Raw genomic sequence first — 17,425 nt, 5'->3', positions numbered from 1 at the left:
AGCCTAGCTCGTCTGACCCTGCCCGTTTCTTTTCCCAGAGCAGGACCCCCAGGAGCGGAGCTGGAGATGATCTCCCACATGGATCGGAAGGAGGAACTGTGGTTCTCCCACCTCCACGCCTACGAAGGGAAGACCGTTCTGAGTGGCACCTGTCCAGGTAAGGGGCCGGTGCAATCATCTGTGAACCTGTCGGTGAGAAAAACGGCTCCAGGATCCCCAAATCCCACCAGAATGCGCACGAGTGGCGGTACTGGGTCGGACCAGGGTCCTTCCAGCTTTGCCTGCTGTCTCCGACAACAGCCAGTGTTGGAGACGCAGGGAAGAGCAGACAAGCGGTGGTGTGTCCCTGTGTGCTTTCCCAGGCCCAAGCAATCTGTGGCTTCAGAAACTCCTGAACTAGACATGTGATGTCTCGAAATCTTGCAGCTCTCTGTGTATTTTCTTGCCTTCTGAAGTTGTGTACGTTCTAGCATCCATGACAGCTTGCAGCAAGGAGTTCAACAACTTATTTAGCTGTTTTATGAGTTGCTGCCTCCTTTTGTTTGCTTTGAAGCTGCCTTCTAGTAGTTCACTTGATGTCAGTAGTTCTTAATTTAGAACAGTGCAGGATGGATCCCTCACCCACCCCACAGGCCACTTGTGTTTTTATAGTCCTCTATGATATCCCCTATCAGCTTGTACCTTTTCCCAGCAGAATGGGCAGTTGAGTCATCTCCTACACAGAAGCTGTTCTGTGCCTTTGATCATTCGTGTCATGCCTCTCTATCTTCCTCAGCTCTATTAGAGTTTCTCTGAAATGGGGGATCCGCCTTCCCCCTTGCACACAGTCAGGATGTGGGGTTTGAGCAGCAAGGCAGAATTACGTTCTCTTTTATTCTCTATTTTTTCCCCAACAATCACTAACATTCGACTAGCTGTTTTGTCTGCCTAGGAGCTGCAGTTTTCATCCGTCTGCTCTACCTCCAAGGTGCTATTCCTGAATGATACCAAGAACATCCTAAGCCCATCCTGGTACAAGTGCAAGGTATAGAGGCTGTTCCCCTCTGCAGTTCTTTATGTTTACCTGCGGCGAATGTCCCCTGTCAGTCCCCTGTCACCTGGTTGGTCAGCACCATAAGGCTCTGCCACAGTTTATCTGTATAGTCAGCCTTTGTGTCTTTAACCCTGAATAACACAGAATCATCAGCAGATGTTTCCACCTCCCCTTTCCCTCCCTTAGCACCCTATTGAGGGGCATTCATCCCACGGCAGCTTGGTTTCTTTATCAGTTTTGGTGGATGAATGTCTTTTGGGAATGCCTTTGGACTCCAGATCTCCCTTTTGCTAAAATTGGTGACATCTCTGAAGAACTCCAAGTGGTTTGTGAAGTGAGACATCTCTTTCCAAAGGCCATGCCAGCTCTTCCCCAGTCTGCCCTCTTTGGCCATCTGTCCGTTAATTATCTTACTCCAATTTCTGTTCGTTTGCTTGGAATGTTGGGCCCCAGATCTCCCCTCGAGCCCTTTCTCTGGCATCACATCAGCCACCTTCCAGTCCCCCGGCAGCAAGGTACCACAGTCAGGAGTCCAGCAGCGTTGTGAGGTCGTGTGAACAGCCCTGCTGGGTTAGACCAAAGGTCTGTGTAGCTCCGAGTCCTGCCTCGGGGATTCGGGGACTGGCTAGAAGTGGATGCCAGGGAAGGGGATAAGATAAGCATACAGTGACACCTCCCCAGCACAGTCTAATGTCATCCAGCAGCCTGAGGCTTACTCATGATGGTGGCGTGTTATTTTTAATAGTTCTCACGGGTTTCTCTTCTGTGAACTCTTGAATTCAGTGCTGGAGACGATGGCTGTGTCCTCCCGCTGCCGTGAGATGGGACAGAGCATCAGCCAAAACTCCTACTTCTGGCCTCTCTTGAGAAAAAGAGATCAGGGGTACGTTTAAGGTGATATTTAGGTTCTCTCCCAATACGTACGCTTACTCTGCTTATCTGGAGCTTGCCTTGTAGCTTATAGCACTGGCAGTCTTGAGCGTATCAGAGGTCTTACCATCAACCCAAATTGGTGTAGGCTGAGGAAGAACCACAGTCTTCCTATCTTTCTTGCTTATTAATTTTTGCCAGTTCAGCCTTATGCTTCCAGTATTATTTCCTCAGCTTTGTGAACTTACTCTCCTTCCACTTAAAATACCTCCAGTGAGTTCCTGTCATCATGATTTTGATCAAACCCTTTGCAGACAACTTGTCCCGGATGCCAGTGAAGATACCTAGTGGCTCAGAAGTAACAGAAATGGTTGTAGAAGTTGAGAGCTGGAGCCATGGCTGTAATCATTGTAATAAGAAGCTTGAAACTCCTGACCTTCCCCAAAAAGTACAGAACACCACAGAAGACTTGATTCTCGTGTACTTTGAAGGCCTTTTCAAGTTATGTGTAAGAACCAAACTCTTATCCTGTTTTTGGATATCACCTTTCTCTTTTCCTCCAGGCCTGGATGGAGTAGCTGCAGACAAATGGAAATGCCTTCATGGTGAATAGCAAAGTTCCAGTTTCTGTTCCTCTCAAGGGATGATTTTAATGAAAACTGTATGAGGGAAGAAGTGGCATCACTACTGCACCAAACTGCCATAAAAGGTATCTCAGGAGTTCACTGTGAAATCATATTGTGATGTTTTCTTATACTGACTAGAAAGAGGAAGATTAAATATGTGTGTATATTGGCCTGGGTTGAAATTCCAGACTCTCCTTCCTTTATCACATACTTACGGTTCAGCAGTGACTCTCCTCTTCCAAGGCATGCACTTCCTTACCTCAACTCTGCCAGACCACAGGAAATGCCTGTGGTTTGTACATCAATCCCACGCAACTGATATGTTACTGGTTTATTTCACGAGAGTTTTCAGAGAACCAGGAGGTAGCCGTTGAATCTTTAAGCAGGCAAATCTGGAGGTCTGCATGTTTGCGGCTTTAGTCCTTGGCCTGTTCCATATTTTGGGTCTACATATAGTCGACAGTGAGTCATCCTTCACTCCTGGAAGTCTGTATGAAGAGATCATCTGGAAATCTGTTTCCCTAATTGACCTCTCTTAAACCTGGACGTGATGCCTCTCTCAGAGATGCATGTTGCCATTTCTACATCCCATGTACATCCCTCTGACGTCCATTTACCCTTCCCTGACAGCAGAAGGGTGCATACCACACTGGTCCTGTCTTGCCAATTTAACGTATAAGCCCTCAGTAAGCCTGCGAAGAGCTGCATTTCCCCACTGACAGCAAAAGCCACAGCGTTGTTGGGGGTACGTGCTTTTGAACCTGCTAGGATGCTCATCAGACTACATTAGAGCAGTGGGCTGGAAGGAGTCACTGCTCTGTGTAAATACCCTAGAAATCTATGCAAGCTCCTTGTCTTGGAAACGCTTTCAGCTGACCTTGAGTCTGCGCGGCATAGATTCATACCGGTTATGCTTCTGCAAGACTTTATGTGAATAAGAGGGCAGGGATTTCTTCATTGCCTGTGTCCCAGGAGCCATTCATAACTGTTCGGCTAGCGTTACTTCCACTGACTTGCGCTACCTTCATCTTCTATGTTTATCGGATTTCCTCAGCACATAATCTGGAATTGGCCATGGAGGATCTTCAGTTCACCAACCACCTTTCACAACGGATTTGTTCTGCACCAACGGCAGCATCAAGTTACCTTTCTTCTGCTCTAAGATTGGCATAAGCCAGACTCCAGGCGGTCTCCGTGTCTCACACCTTAGAGCCAGTGTCTCCTTTGTGCATCTTCTCTCTCTCTGCAATACTAGCAGCACAAGAGCAGGGAGGTTGCATCTGTTGCAATCCAAGTAATGTTCTGCCGAACAAGGCAGTTCTTTGTGGCCCTCCTCTGACTCCCAGTTCAACTTTTAGTAACATTTTCAGATATAATATCCTGGAAGAGCAGCCATCTTTCCCATTCAAGCACTAAACTTTTACCTCTAATATGCCAATAATTTCAGTAGATTCAGGTTCTGGCAACGCATGCAGGGCTATTTCCAGGGTTTGTTCTGTGAATACTCTGAAAAATCCACTGTGTAGTTTGGAGGGAAATATCAGAACTGTTTATACTTAAAGTCAATCTGCTGAGTTTTTAGAATTTGGCCCCTTTTGATTTCCCCTGTCCAAAGTTTCCTGTCCTGTCTGTGACTTCTCTCTGGATTCTCATTTTATTGCAGCTGAAGATGGGATTGTGAGCAAGAAAGAGGAAAATGCCCACCAAGGCATCCCCAGGCCAGTGGAGCCCGAGGGTTTACTCTCGGGAATCTCCAAGGAGAACAGTTCCCAGAGTCCTGCACAGGACCCAGTCCGCCCACGCAGGTCAGAAAGGGTTCAGAGACCTCTGGGGAAGAGGCAAAGCCGAGTGACGCTGCGTGGAAAAAGTTTCAGGAGGCTGCCAGATATTATCCAGCAGAGAAATCCTTCTGTGGGGAGACTGACGATATGTGGGGACTGCGGGAAGAGCTTCCGGGTGAGCTCCAACCTCATCCAGCATCGGAGAATCCACACTGGAGAGAAACCCTTTGCCTGCGCTGAGTGTGGGGAGAGTTTCCGGCAGCGGTCACATCTCATCCAGCACCAGAGAATCCACACAGGGGAAAGGCCCTACGAGTGCTCTGAGTGCGGGAAGAGCTTCAGCATGAGCTCGAAGCTGATCCGGCACCAGGTAACCCACACCGGGGAGAAGCCCTACAAGTGTGCCGAGTGCGGGAAGAGCTTCTCCGGCAACTCGCAGCTCGTCCAGCACCAGCGAGTGCACACCGGGGAGAAACCCTACAAGTGCAGCGACTGCGGGAAGAGCTTCAGCGTGAGCTCAGCCCTGACGCGACACCAGCGGGTCCACACCGGGGAGAAACCCTATGAGTGCACGGAGTGTGGGAAGAGCTTCAGCCAGAGCTCCGAGCTCATGAAGCACCAGCGGGTCCACACCGGAGAGAAGCCGTACGAGTGCTCCGAGTGCGGGAAAAGCTTCACCGTGAGTTCAGCCCTCATCCAACACCGGCGGTTCCACATGGGCGAGCGCCCCTACGGGTGCACCGAGTGTGGAAAGAGCTTCACCGTGAGCTCTCACCTCATCCAGCACCGCCGCTTCCACACCGGGGAGCGCCCCTTTGAGTGCACTGAGTGCGGGAAGAGCTTCCTGTGGAGATCAGCCCTGCTCCGGCACCACCGGGTCCACACAGGGGAGAGGCCCTACGCCTGTGCTGACTGCGGGTACAGCTTTCGACAGAGCGCCCACCTCATCCAGCACCGGCGCATCCACACCGGGGAGCGTCCCTACGCCTGTGCCGACTGCGGGAAGGGCTTCACCGTGAGCTCTGCGCTCCTCCGGCACCAGCAGATCCACAGGGGTGGGGAGCCCTAGGAGGGGAGAGTGTGGGGAGCAGTTAGGTCTGGTACCCTGTGAGCATCCCTGGGGAGCAAAGCCCAGTGTCTCTCTCCCTCCGCTCTACCGACCGCCCTGCTTGCGGAGGGTGAGAGCAGTTTCTTTTTAGGAGAACAAGTCCTAAAAGAGAGAGGTGGAAGAAGGGGAGAGTCGGTGCGAGGAGCTGAATTGGAGGTTTAGGGAAGAGCGTGTGACACAGCAGGGGAAGGAGGTGGTGTCCGGAGGTAGAGCTCTTGGGAGAGGGACAGAAAGGAAGTCGTTTGAAAAGGCTGGAATGTACTTGGTGGTGCATTTTAGAGGGAGGTAAAATACCTTGCCTTTTCTCTGTGCGCGCACCTTCCGGACAATTATTATGGAGTGAACCGAACGGACCGCAGCGCTCTGACTAGATGAACAAAAGCTCTTGCGTTCCCTCCCTGCCGCTCCTTTCTTCGGAGGCTCTGAATTACCTGGGCCTGTAGGACGGGGAAGCCGAAAGCCTGGTGCGCCTCAACCCCACCCGCCGCGGGGCGTCCGCCGGGGCCGCGGAGCCGGCCGGGCTGGTGGCGATCGCTGCCTCGGCGTGAGCCGCGCGGGCAAGGGCCAGGGCCCGCGCGGGGGGGTGTGGGGGGCGCTGAGCCGTGTGTTAGTGCGGTCTGATTATTTCCCAAACCGCCAAATAAAGCCGCCGCCGTTCCCACCGTTTCTCCTTTGCCGCCTTCCCCCGGGCCGGGCACCGTCTGCGTCTGCGCGGCGGCGCGCGCCGGCCGCCCCCGGGGCGGGGCCTGGCGCGAGGCGGGAGGTCGCCGTTGGCCGACGGCGAGGCGAGGCGGGGAGGGAGGTAGAGCCCCTGTGTGACGTCCCCGGCCGCCTCCGCCAATCGGCGACGCCGGCGGGTGCCGTCGGTGGCTCCTGATTCGCCGCTCCGTCACCCCCCTCGTCAATAAATCTGGGGCGGCCGGGCCCGGTCTTTGTCTCGCGCCGCGGGGCAGAGGGCGGGCGGCGACGGCGGGTGAGTGCGCGCGGCGCGTCTCCATGGCAACGCGGCCGGGCCGGTACCGGGCCTCAGCCCTCGGGACTTCCCCCCGCGGGACTCCGCTCCCCCTGACCCGGGCCCTCGCCGCTTCCCCGCCGGGGGAAGGAGGCCGGGCTCCCCGGGAGCTGCCGCGGGAGGCGGCGGCCCCGGCCTTCCCTCTCCCGGGGGCAGGTGGGTCCGGTACCCTGCGGCGGGGAAGACGCTCGGCCGGGAAACCCGTCCGGGCCGTCTCGGGGCCGTGTCCGTGCGCCTCTGCCCTCCGGCTCCGGGTCCCGGGGCGGCCGGGCCGGGGCCTGGGAGCGGCGCCCGGCCCGTGATTCTGCCCCCGGCCCTGCCCCGCCTCTTGCCCTCCCGGCCGCCGGCAGGGCTGTCGCGGCCGTCCTGTCCGCCTTTGCCCTGGGCCGGGCTGCTGGCTGGGGCGCCGGTGCGGCGCACCGCAGGCCGCGGAAGGACGGTCCTCAACACGCCTCAAGCCGCTCGGGGTCCGCAGCGCCCGTCTGCGAGCTGCGGGCTCGTGACTAGCCGAGCGCTGGCGGCGTGCCGGGCCGGCGGTTGTCCGGCCTCCCTAATCTCTTCCTTCTGCTCCCGTGGGCGAGCGTCTGCACAGCAGCTGAGGAGGTGTGCCAGAACAGTTGCCTCATCGCATCGCTGCGGTGATTCCTGCACGCGGCTTCTTGTGAAGGATGCCCGAGTCTTTCGGGACAGGAGTCCTGCGCTGGCTTCGCCCAGCGGCGGGGGCGGCGCTTGGCTCTTCCTGACCCAGCTGAGCTCAGTGAAGAGCTTGGAGGATGAAGGCCTCTGAGGCCTGTCGCTGTCCCTGCTTTTCCACTGTTGGGTGAAACAAATGTCTTATTCAAGCCTCGCAGTGCCTAGCGCTTGTACGCAGCGCTGCATTACATACATCAGCCATAAGTGCCTGTCACTGGCCCTGCTTGGGGTGTCCCAGGCACAGCTGACTGCATTCCGGGACAGGCAGGGCAAGCGCTGGCTCTCCCCCGAGCCAAGGCTGTTTGATATATTCATGTGTGTCTGTCACACCACGCTCTTCCTCCCCCCGGATCTAACCCTGACTGACCTGCCCCTTGCGCTGTTCTCCTAGTTAATGTGAGAAAATAGATTCCTGATGCACTGCCTGACGCAAGGGCCGCTTACCGAAGTGTGGAACTGGGCAAGATCTGTGAACTCGCCAGGAGTTTGTCTCCTCGGTCAATTTGTTGAGGTGCTGGACTACAGCTCTGGGAGACAGAAGTAGCGTTTGCGCGGGCACTGCTAGAAGTGTCTTAGACTTGAATTATTGCCTAAATTTAGGCTGTGTCCAGGTGAAGTCTTAAACATACCTGGGATCAGGTAATGTAGTAACTTACTCTGTGAGGCTCCATTTCCAGCAGCAGCTGGTGCCAAATACCTCCCCAGAGGGAGGAGGAGACGTGAAGCTCTCCCGATGTGATTGCCAGGTTACCTCTGCGATGACTCTTCAAGCCGCTGCGCCTGAGGTTCTGGGGTTTGTCTCTGCTGCAGCAATGCTTGGGTAGGTCCAGCCACACTCTGCTGCTTGTTAAAGCAAGGATGTAAGCCCCGCGTGTGGGGAAATACCTTGAAGTTGCATGCTAGTTGAACAGCAAACATGAACTCTGTACTGCCTGGGTGGTTGTGAGTTATTGAACTTCTCCTGAGGGTGCCCAAGCAAAGCCAGGACTTCCAGTCTTGCTTCCCTGCAGCAGCAGCATCTACTTCCTTCAAAAGGCACGGGATTGTTGGGATTAAGTGTCTTCCTACCCTGGGGAGAACAGCTGTGCATCTTGAGTGTGAAGCTTGCTGTGGAAATGTGTGTAGGGGCAAACTAATTGCTGGTTAGATGAGATAGGGATGTTTTCTCGGAGGGTTTGAACACTATTATTGGCAAAGAAATGTTTGGAGTGCTGCGGTGTTCTGTACAAACCTTCTCCCTGCTCTCCAGCCCTGCTATCCCGACTCTTGTGGCTGTTGGATTTCTCCCAAGCAGCCTGCTGTCAGGGCACCGGGAAGGTATATGTTTACCCTGAACATCAGCCAGGGTCTTGATGAGCAGAGCTCCTCGTAGCAAATGAAACGACGTTCCAGCCTCTGCAGTGGAGGTAGGGCAGCTGCTTGAACCTCCCTCTCGGTGTGTAGGACACTGCCTCTTTCAGAGGAGCAGAACGCCCCGAGAAACCAGGGCTCTGACCAGTGACCGTGTTGTCGGCTTTCAGTTGCCAGTTTTTGATAAAAGTGATGTTGTGTGGTGGTAAGAGAGATACAATGATTTTGACTTCCCTTCCTCCCAGTTCTCATGCAATATCCTAATACTGAAAAGGACAGGGGTTTGATTTGTGCTGACTTGTCTCTTGAATTCATGGCTCATCGGGGAGGCGTCTATACTAGAGACAGTATCAGGAAAAATCTGAGCTTCCCGTACGTGTACTGTCCTCACCTCGGACTAAAGAGACTGGTGTCATCACCGCCCTGCGTATTGCTATGGAGATGAACATGTCAGACTGAGCCTCTACAAAAAAAGCTGTGGGAGAGACAAGTCTGAGAGTGCACCAAAAGTCCTTAAATAACTTTTTGCATGCTAACCCCTTCTTCCGACAGCAGACAGTGCTACTGGAACAATAATTCACTGTTCTGATCAGTTGTGCTTCTCCAACACTAGTAACAGGCTTGGGTAAAGGCTTCCGAGACCCCATCAGATGCCCCCTGTGTAGCATGGAGAGCAAAGTTTCAGTGTTGGTGAGCGCTGCTAAACACGAGTGTGCTGCGAGGCGTGGGTGTGGAGGCTCTAACCAGTAAGTTAGCAGACCTGACTTGTACAATGGTGATCTCGGGAGCCACGCCGTGTACGTCTGCCCATTGGGAGCATTGAACCATTGCTGCTGTTAACTGCTAGTTTCTGAGGCTTGATCTGGTGTGTTCCTTTGGGTTGGATTTAATGTCGACCTTCAGGCCTCTTCCAAGGGATGAGCGGTGCTGAAGTGCTCTTTGCAGCTCTGCTCTCACCTGCTGCTTGGTACCGGTGGCTGTTGCAGGCCTGGCAGTGTGCAGAGGCAGCACGCCCTACCTCCAGGACTCTGGCTTTCTGGAAGTATAAGATAAATCGGAACCAGTTTGTCTAGTTTAACTTTGGAATCTGCATTTCTTGAGCAGTGCCTGGCCTGAAGTAAGCAGGGTGTCATCAGAACTTGTGTGTCTGTATTGGCAGGAGGCTGGCTGCGCTGTGCTGTGAGGCAAGCAGGCTGTTCCCCTCTGTGCCCACAACAGGCTCCTGGCTGAGCCCGGGCAGGTTATTTGCCTCTTTGCTTTAGTTTCCCTTGCCCGCGGTGGGCATTTCCCGATGTTTCAAGCTGAAGCTGTGTGAAGAGTGAAGGTAGGTCCCGTTTGCTGACTTGGCGTGAACGTGCTTGCTGTCTAGTGAGTGATCAAATAGACAATACAGCACCTGAACCTGGTTTCCTCAAATATCTCTGAGCCCTTGTGCTGGTGTGCCTTTCTGCCCCAGCTGCATCATCCTGCCCTAAACTTCTCTGTCCTAGGGGTGGGGATGCTGTGCCGTGCCCTGTCCTGTGGGACAGGGCCATGGGGACGTAGGGCTGCCACCCCTAATGACTTCTGCTGCTGCACTGGGCTAGCTGGCATCACAAAATAATGTGTTTTGGTCAGTCCTCCCCTTGGGGAAGGCTCTGTCCCGGTGAGCCCAAAGGCTGTGTGATTCACAAGGGGAACCTTCACCCTGGTGATGCGTCCTCCAAACTGAGTGCTGCGCCCGAGCCGGGGGGCCTTGCTGTGCTGCACCCGGGGATGGGTGCTCAGACCCAGCTCCCAGCGCTTCTGGCCGAGTCCTGTGCCGCAGTGTGGAGGGCAGCGAGAGTGGCTGTAAAACAGAGCTTAGAAACTTGGGGGTGAGGAACGGGAGGGCAGTTAATTTATAACTGGTGTGCTTCGTGTGAGCCAGCAACTGATGTGCTGGTGCTGGTCCTGGTCCTGTGCTAATGAGCTTGGCAAGCTCACAGCTGCTTGTCTGCTGTTCTCCCAGCCCCCGGGCACGGGCCGAGCAGCGAGCCTGCAGATGCAGCCCACCGAGGGGGACTGAACTGAAGTGGGGGAACGTGAGGGATGGCTCTCTTACAGTGAGTGCCTTCCGAAGAGCCAGCGAGCAGCTTAGTTCCTTGCTCGTCTGGCAAGGCTGCCTGTAAGGTGGTGGTGCTGCTCTGCCCAAAGCTGATTACAGGTCCATTTTATCAATGAGGTGGCTGGATTTCTGGCTTAACAGGGGTGCTCAACTGATGTAAGCCAGGCGTCTTGCTCCTGCTTCTGGGTTAGTCTTGTGCATCCTGCTACATCCGAGGAGATTTTTCTTCCTTTTGCAAAAGAGGAGGGAGAACCCAGTTGCTTCTGGGGTTTGAAGTAAACCCTGCCGGGCAGGAGAGGAGTGTGTGAGTGGTAGCAGGAGCTAGCTGCGGCTTACTCTGTTCAGAGGGCGGCCACTTCGGCTCTTCATGGAGTACAGCCCAGGAAAGGCAGAGCAGTGAAATCTGCCCCTGCTTTGGAAGTTCCTCTTCATACGCTCCGTCGCAAGGAAGACTTGTTTCCCCTGCGAGCTGCCTGATTTCAGAGCTTAGCTGGCCTAATTCACCACTGCTTTCCTCCAGGGGAGGCTCTGTACTGCTGTGGAAACGAAGTAGCTTGTTTTTCCTCCTGACTGAAGGAGAGGTGCTTCCCTTTCCAGAGTCTAACATTGGATGAGATATTTGGTAGCACCAGTGGAAAGCAGCTCACTCACAATTTCAATGCAGGTTGCTAACGTGGAGGTCGCTCATCATCTTCAGCCAGGAGCCATCCTGAAGTGGGAAACCTGATGCAGGCTGCTTGCTGTGTTGTAGGCCTCCTCTGAGGGTTAGTACTTTGTGAACTGGGTGTTAGTGTTGAGGTTCACCTGAGGTAGCCAAACTGAACAAGCAAGCCTGCTTCCTTCAAAGTGCCTGGTGTGCCAGTGGAAATGGCCAGTGGCTGCCCCTCACCGCCCTGCGTGGTGGAGCAGCTCAGAGGCTCCTTGCTAGACTGCTCAGCATTTCATACCCGTCCCTTTGCTAAGGCAGCTTCCCTCTAAAACCCCTCCCTAATTTTGCCTTTCAGATTGTCTCATCTCCAGCACTGACCAGCAATGCCATCAGCTACGGAGGGCTCGGAGGGGGGAGAAGAAGGGGAAATCCTGCGCTATGAGGAAACAGAAGATGACAATGTCAGGTGAGTCCTGTCTCACAACATGGCACAGACACGGTCTTGGGCAAGGCAGGAGGCCTTCCAGGTAAAGGAATGATCTTTCTCCTCATCTGAAAAGGAGTGAGGGACTCCAATAGGTGATTAATCAAATATATGTGCAGTAAAATCTGTTTAATCAAACTGTAGTGGAAGGGATGGGAAGGAGCGATCTGGCTAGGCTGACAACAAGCAGTTATTTTTTTAGTCTCTACTATCGAACTCGCATTTCAGAAATGCTTTGACCATTAGGCAGTTGTGTTTGTGCCTTCCTGGCCAAGGTGAGCCAGTTTTCCATGGCTTGCTGGGCAGTATCATGTGATAGCAGCTTCTTGTTTTGAAAGATGACTCTAGAGGTGAACTCTGCTCCAGTGAGCTGCCTCTCTTGCCTTTGCAGAATACCCACTGGTCTAGGCAAGAATATTTTCTTGGAGGTTAGTTTAAAAAAACAAATTCACACACATGCTCTAAAAGCCAAGGCTTCAGACTTGGAAAACGGGAAGGGTGAATAGGGTGCTTCCCAGAATACCTAGATAGGCTGGTTGACTTCTCTCTGACTTGACAGGCTCAGTTTCATGAGAAGTTAATGCTACCTGGCTCTCCCGGCACATCCAGGCCTCGTCTAGCCTGCTGGCTGCAGTGTTCGGCCACTCAGTGGGTCTGGAGTGTTCAAAGTCTGTCTCTCTTACAGCTAACAGGAACACGCTCTCTGCAGCAAACTAGTCATAAAAACTGTAAGGTGCACTTTGGCATAATTTTGAGTGAGTGTAGGTGTTGATAACTCTGTACCAAACTCCAGGTAGGTGCAGTGGCTGTAACCTAAAATCACAGATTTATGTTTGGGTCTTTTTTTTAGAAAGACAACTTGTGGAAACCTGCAAAAACAGTATAATTCAGGATAAATAAACTTTTTAAGGGTGTTCTTGCCCTGTTTTGCCATTCAGCTCTCATCTCTTCTCCAGCAGTTAATACCCAAGTTGGAAAAGCTAGGGTCCTGCCTCTGTATGCATCTGCTCTTAGCTGAGCCTTTCTCCTTCTCCAGAGTGACCACGGAGGACACCACCAAGGCTCCTGTGCCCTTTAGCCTGCCCCGGTAGTTGCTCTTCATATGCTCAAGGCCTCCTTTTGTAGTATTGTTGGGGCTCACATGGATGGAGAAGCAAAAGTAATGGTGCAAGGATCGGAGGATCCTTGGCAATTGCTTCAGCATCCTGGGTCTGAGTCCCCGGTAAGCCCCAGCCCTCCCGGAATGGCAAGTCTGGTTGGCACACGGGCGCCCGCGTCTGCGGAAGGAGCCTCTGGCTGCTGCCACCCTGCTGCTTCCTCCCGGCGCTGCCAGCCTGTGGGGCTGGCCTGAGGGATCCCACCTTGTACCTTCTCCAAACTGGGCCTGAGATGGTAGGGAGTGGGGGGATCCCCCCAAACACAGCAGGGACAAACTCATTACTGCACGTGGAAGTGGGGTGAAAGGAGCTCTCCCTGTTTGCCTGCAGTCCTACCGACCTTTCAGAGCTGCTGAAGGAGGGGACTAAGGAATCCCACGACCGTGCGGAGAACACTCAGTTTGTCAAAGACTTCCTGAAAGGACGGATCAAGAAGGAGCTCTTCAAGGTGAGTGCTGCTCTGCTCCCGTGGCAGAGAAGCTCTTTGACGTACCCAGTGACAGATGCAGACTCTGAGGCAGAGCCCCACAGCTCTGTGTGTAGGGGATGGAAAGGAATCCAGTTTCTAGGTGGCATAGTCAAAACTACAGGAGGGCCCTTGTCCAGGACTTCTGCCTGGTGTATCCTACGGCTGGGACCCGGGGGGGTGAGGAGCATGCTGGCCCAGCACGGGTTTGATTTGGTGGAAGTGCTGGGCTTCTGGCCACGCATTTGCTGGCCGCTCAAGGCAGGTGTGGCTGCAGCACAGATACTGGTGGCATTAGGCTGTTCAGGAGCGAAATCCCGGTGAGATTACAGCACTTACTCCATCCTCTGAAGACTAGGCTGTTTTCCATAGACTTCAGGTTGGATTGCTTGCTCTTCTGTACAGAAGAGATGGTGGCCTGGGTCTGGGCAGCACTGTCTGATCCTGAAGGTCTTGGCATATACAGTCGTCTCCTATAGCACAAGGCTGTTGGTGCTAGTTGTACCTTTTGGATGAAGTTTGTCCCTGTGCCTTGCTCTCAAGGTGACAGGAGGCCCAGAGCACACAGCTCTTAACGTTCGATTAATTCTTAGCTCATGCTCTGTAGGCATTGTTGTTATGAACGTAGATAGAGAAGAGCCTCTGATCCTTCAAGTGATACGTGCCTGGTACGGGCTCTCCAGGCTGGTTTTGTGTCAAGCCTGGGGGGTTTCCTCCCTGTTTACCCCGACTCCACGAAGGGGGGCAGTAGTCACAAGGTGTGATGTGCCAATCTAGTGAATGGCTTCTGACACTAGCTGTGCTTTGTCCGTAGCTGGCCACCGTGGCACTTTACTTCACGTACTCTGCGCTGGAAGAGGAAATGGATCACAACAAGGACAACCCAGTCTTTGCTCCTCTGTATTTCCCCCTAGAGCTTCACCGGAGAGAAGCATTGGTCAAAGACCTGAAATATTTCTATGGAGAAGACTGGAAAGAGAAGATCCAGTGTTCAGAGGCAACTCAGCACTATGTGGACAGAATCCATCATGTGGGACAGCATGAGCCAGAGCTGCTAGTGGCTCATGCTTACACACGCTACATGGGGGACCTCTCAGGTGGCCAAGTGCTAAAGAAGGTAGCCCAGAGGGCCCTGAAGTTACCCACTACTGAGGAAGGGATCCAATTCTACATGTTTGACAACATTTCCAATGCGCAGCAGTTCAAGCAGCTCTACAGAGCGAGGATGAATGCGCTGGACTTGGACAAGAACACCAAGGAAAGGATCGTGGAGGAGGCCAACCGAGCCTTCAGATTTAACATGCAGGTACTAAATCTCTTGAGCCCCTGTATGTGTAGGTGCTGCTGCTTTTGGGTCTGGACCAGCTCTTAGGCCCAGGTTAATTCAGACTGCTCATCCAGGCAGTGGTTTGGGTCTGAGACCACCAGAGCCCCTCCTTCTCGGAGGGATTCTAGTTTGAATAGCTCTTCCGCTAGCTTCTGGAGACACGGCTGGTGTTGGGTAGGAATTCCACCCATACTCCAACACCACGGCCGAGCCTTTGATTAGGGCAAAATTAAGATGACTTCGCTACAAGATTCCCGTGGGCTGTGTGGCTCTGAAGCAGCGGGGGGAGCAGAGCTCTTGCTCCGAGACAGCCTCAAACAGCTTGAGCATATTGCACCACACTGGTGCATTCATCTCCTGTCTCACGTCTGACATGTTGCCTAATGTCCAAAAATGTCTGTAGCCTCTTGTTCCTTCCCATACTATTTGCCTTTCATAAAACCTGACTGAGCTGCCAATTGCTCCAGGGGGATGAACATAGTCTTAGCTACTGGATGGAAGCTTTAATCTGTGTCTGTAGCAGGTCGGTGTGGTTTAAGCTGGCCAGAAACGTGGTGGGATGTGGTTGGCTCCTTTGTCAGGATCCTTACGGAAACCCCTGGTGGCAGAGCTGGAGGGGCTGCCTGACCACTGCACCAACAGGAGGAGTGATCCCCAGGGAGGGTCTGCAGCAGGGAGGGGGGAGCGCCTTGCCTCACTCCCACCCGCAGCAGGCTGGGAGGCGAACAGCAGGGTGATGCTGCATCTGTCTCGCTCCTGGGTCTGACTTGATGCTCTTGGAACGGGCTGTGCCTCCTCAGAGCCGTAGCACGTGCCAGATGTCACCACAGGTCCACCTGCAAGGCACTCTGAAATGAGTAGCCCATGCTGTCTTTGGGGGGAGGGAGGCAGGAGTGGCTCTTGCCTGTTCTCCAGATTGTTCCGGGGGTCCGGATGAAAGCTGCCTGGCTCTGCCTGCTTCATGTACTCGCTGTGACCACTTGCAGGTATTTGATGAACTGGATAAGCTTGGCAGGTCGCTGACAGAAGAAGCCCAAGACGGAGGCTTTCCAGTCCACGATGGAAAAGGAGACCTACGCAAATGCCCTTACTATGCAGACAAACTAGGTAGGTTGTGGGCAACGACAGAGCTGCCACACGCGTGTGGCACAAGACTCGCAGCACTAACGGTGCTTTCTGTGTTCTAGCAGGCAAGGCAGGGCCCGGCTGCCCCTATCAAGCTGCCGTGGCCCTGGCAAAGCAGCCCCTAGTGCAGCTGATCCTGGCAGCCTGCGTCGCTGTGGCAGCAGGAGCTGCGGCGTGGTACCTCATGTGATGCCGAGAGCGGCGCGTGGCTCTAAATGGGTGGCAAGGGGAGAGGCGCGCCCCGTCCTTCTTCAAACTGTTCCCTTGCTGGTGGTGGTGAGTTGACTGCAGGGTAGAAGTAAGAAAATAAACAAGAATCCTGCGGGACTGTCAAAGACTCTTGCACACCAGTAATGCAAGCACTGTAATATAATGTCTTTAGCTGACTAGCGTACAGGACTGATCCGCTGTGAGGATTCCACTTCAGCACTGCCCTACCCGGGCTGGGGCAGCTTTTAAGTCTAGAGATGTCTTGTCCTGTACTGGCAAAGGCTTCACATGCTTGGCTTTTCATCTCCTTCCCGGGGAGCAGTTGCTGGAGCCAGTTTCCTGCCCTGGGCTGCAACCTGAGAAGGCGTCATCGGTCTTTTCAGTCAAGAGCACTCGGTTTCTTACCCTGAGAAACTGATGTTTCAGTCGTGCTGCAGTGGCTGTGCCATGGGGCCATTAGCTGGAAGTGCGGTGTCCCGGGGCACCAAGCCTAACTCGTGTTGGAGGAAGCTCCCTGGGGCTGGGGACAGGACCGGGTGGGTGGGGGTGTGAAGGTGACAAACGTGTATTGTTCAACATTGGGGTTGTGGGGTGGTTCGTTTGGGTTTTTGCCTTGACTGGAATAAAAAGTTGCAATGCTGTAGCTGGGGAAAGCCAAACGCGTGTCACTGGGAGAGTGAGCGGACTATGCTGCGAGGTGTGGGTCTGTGGGGGGGAGGAGGTTAATGGGGAGGAGCGGAGGGGGTACAGGCTCCCACGCTGTTGTACTTGTCTCTTTCTGACTCGTGCAGTCCCAGAGATGCTCCTGCCGTTACATCCCACCCCGTCACTGCTGCCTCCCCTTGGGTTTCCCCCAGCTCCTGGGGGGAGGGGACCCACTGCCCCTGCTCCAAGGGCACAGCCAGGCGCTGCGATGGCCCGGGCCTTTCCCCTGGTGAGGGGGCTCCTGCTCTGCCGGGGGCGATGCTCCCCTGGAGGCAGGGAAGGTGCTCCGGGATCACACAGCTGCCTCTTGCTCTCTGGTGCTGTGCTGGGCCTCAGGAAGGACCTGGGCCTGGTGACAGCGGTACCCCTCTGCCTTCCTCCAGCCCAGTCTTGGGGGGTGTTTCTCCTCTTCAGCTTGGGCTGGGCCTGGTGACAGTGGTACCCCTCTGCCTTCCTCCAGCCCAGTCTTGGGGGGTGTTTCTCCTCTTCAGCTTGGGCACAAGGAGAGGGGCTGCCTGAGTGGCAGAGCTGAGGAAGCCCCAGCTGCAGCTAAGGGCTGGGTAGGGAAAGGTCCCGTTACCCCCGGGGCCTCTGCTGCCCTGCCCTGGGGTAGGGAAGCTGCTGCTCCTCCTCCAGTGCTTGGCACTGCTGTGCCCCACTTCCCCCATGCCATCCCTCCTCATCCTCAGCTTCCCAGGGGGGCGGATCTGCTGTGGGTTTGGGGGGGGGGGGGGGGAGAAGAA

General features: G+C 54.4%; 2 protein-coding genes across 5 annotated transcripts; both read left to right on the top strand.

Annotated features, from left to right (window-relative positions):
• Positions 1-66: 66 nt before the first annotated feature.
• LOC143166583 (uncharacterized) lies at positions 67-6,084 on the top strand. The gene is made up of 2 exons (XM_076351080.1): positions 67-157; positions 4,193-6,084. Exons 1-2 carry the CDS (start codon positions 67-69, stop codon positions 5,377-5,379), a joined length of 1,278 nt encoding a protein of 425 aa, XP_076207195.1. The 3' UTR covers positions 5,380-6,084.
• HMOX2 (heme oxygenase 2) lies at positions 90-16,620 on the top strand. Of its 4 annotated transcripts, none has more exons than XM_076351084.1 (6): positions 90-157; positions 11,564-11,674; positions 13,180-13,297; positions 14,130-14,621; positions 15,629-15,749; positions 15,833-16,620. In XM_076351084.1, the coding sequence occupies exons 2-6, from the start codon at positions 11,592-11,594 to the stop codon at positions 15,955-15,957; spliced, it is 939 nt and encodes a 312-aa protein (XP_076207199.1). In that variant the 5' UTR covers positions 90-157; positions 11,564-11,591; the 3' UTR covers positions 15,958-16,620. The 4 variants fall into 4 exon arrangements, with proteins under 4 accessions (XP_076207199.1, XP_076207196.1, XP_076207197.1 ...); XM_076351081.1 differs by having other exon boundaries at positions 15,830-16,620; XM_076351082.1 differs by lacking the exon at positions 90-157 and adding an exon at positions 6,330-6,391 and having other exon boundaries at positions 15,830-16,620.
• Positions 16,621-17,425: the final 805 nt, after the last annotated feature.

This window comes from Aptenodytes patagonicus, chromosome 13 (assembly GCF_965638725.1).
Source record: "Aptenodytes patagonicus chromosome 13, bAptPat1.pri.cur, whole genome shotgun sequence".
NCBI classification, from domain to species: Eukaryota; Metazoa; Chordata; class Aves; order Sphenisciformes; family Spheniscidae; genus Aptenodytes; species Aptenodytes patagonicus.
This window is presented reverse-complemented; position numbering and strand designations above follow the sequence as displayed.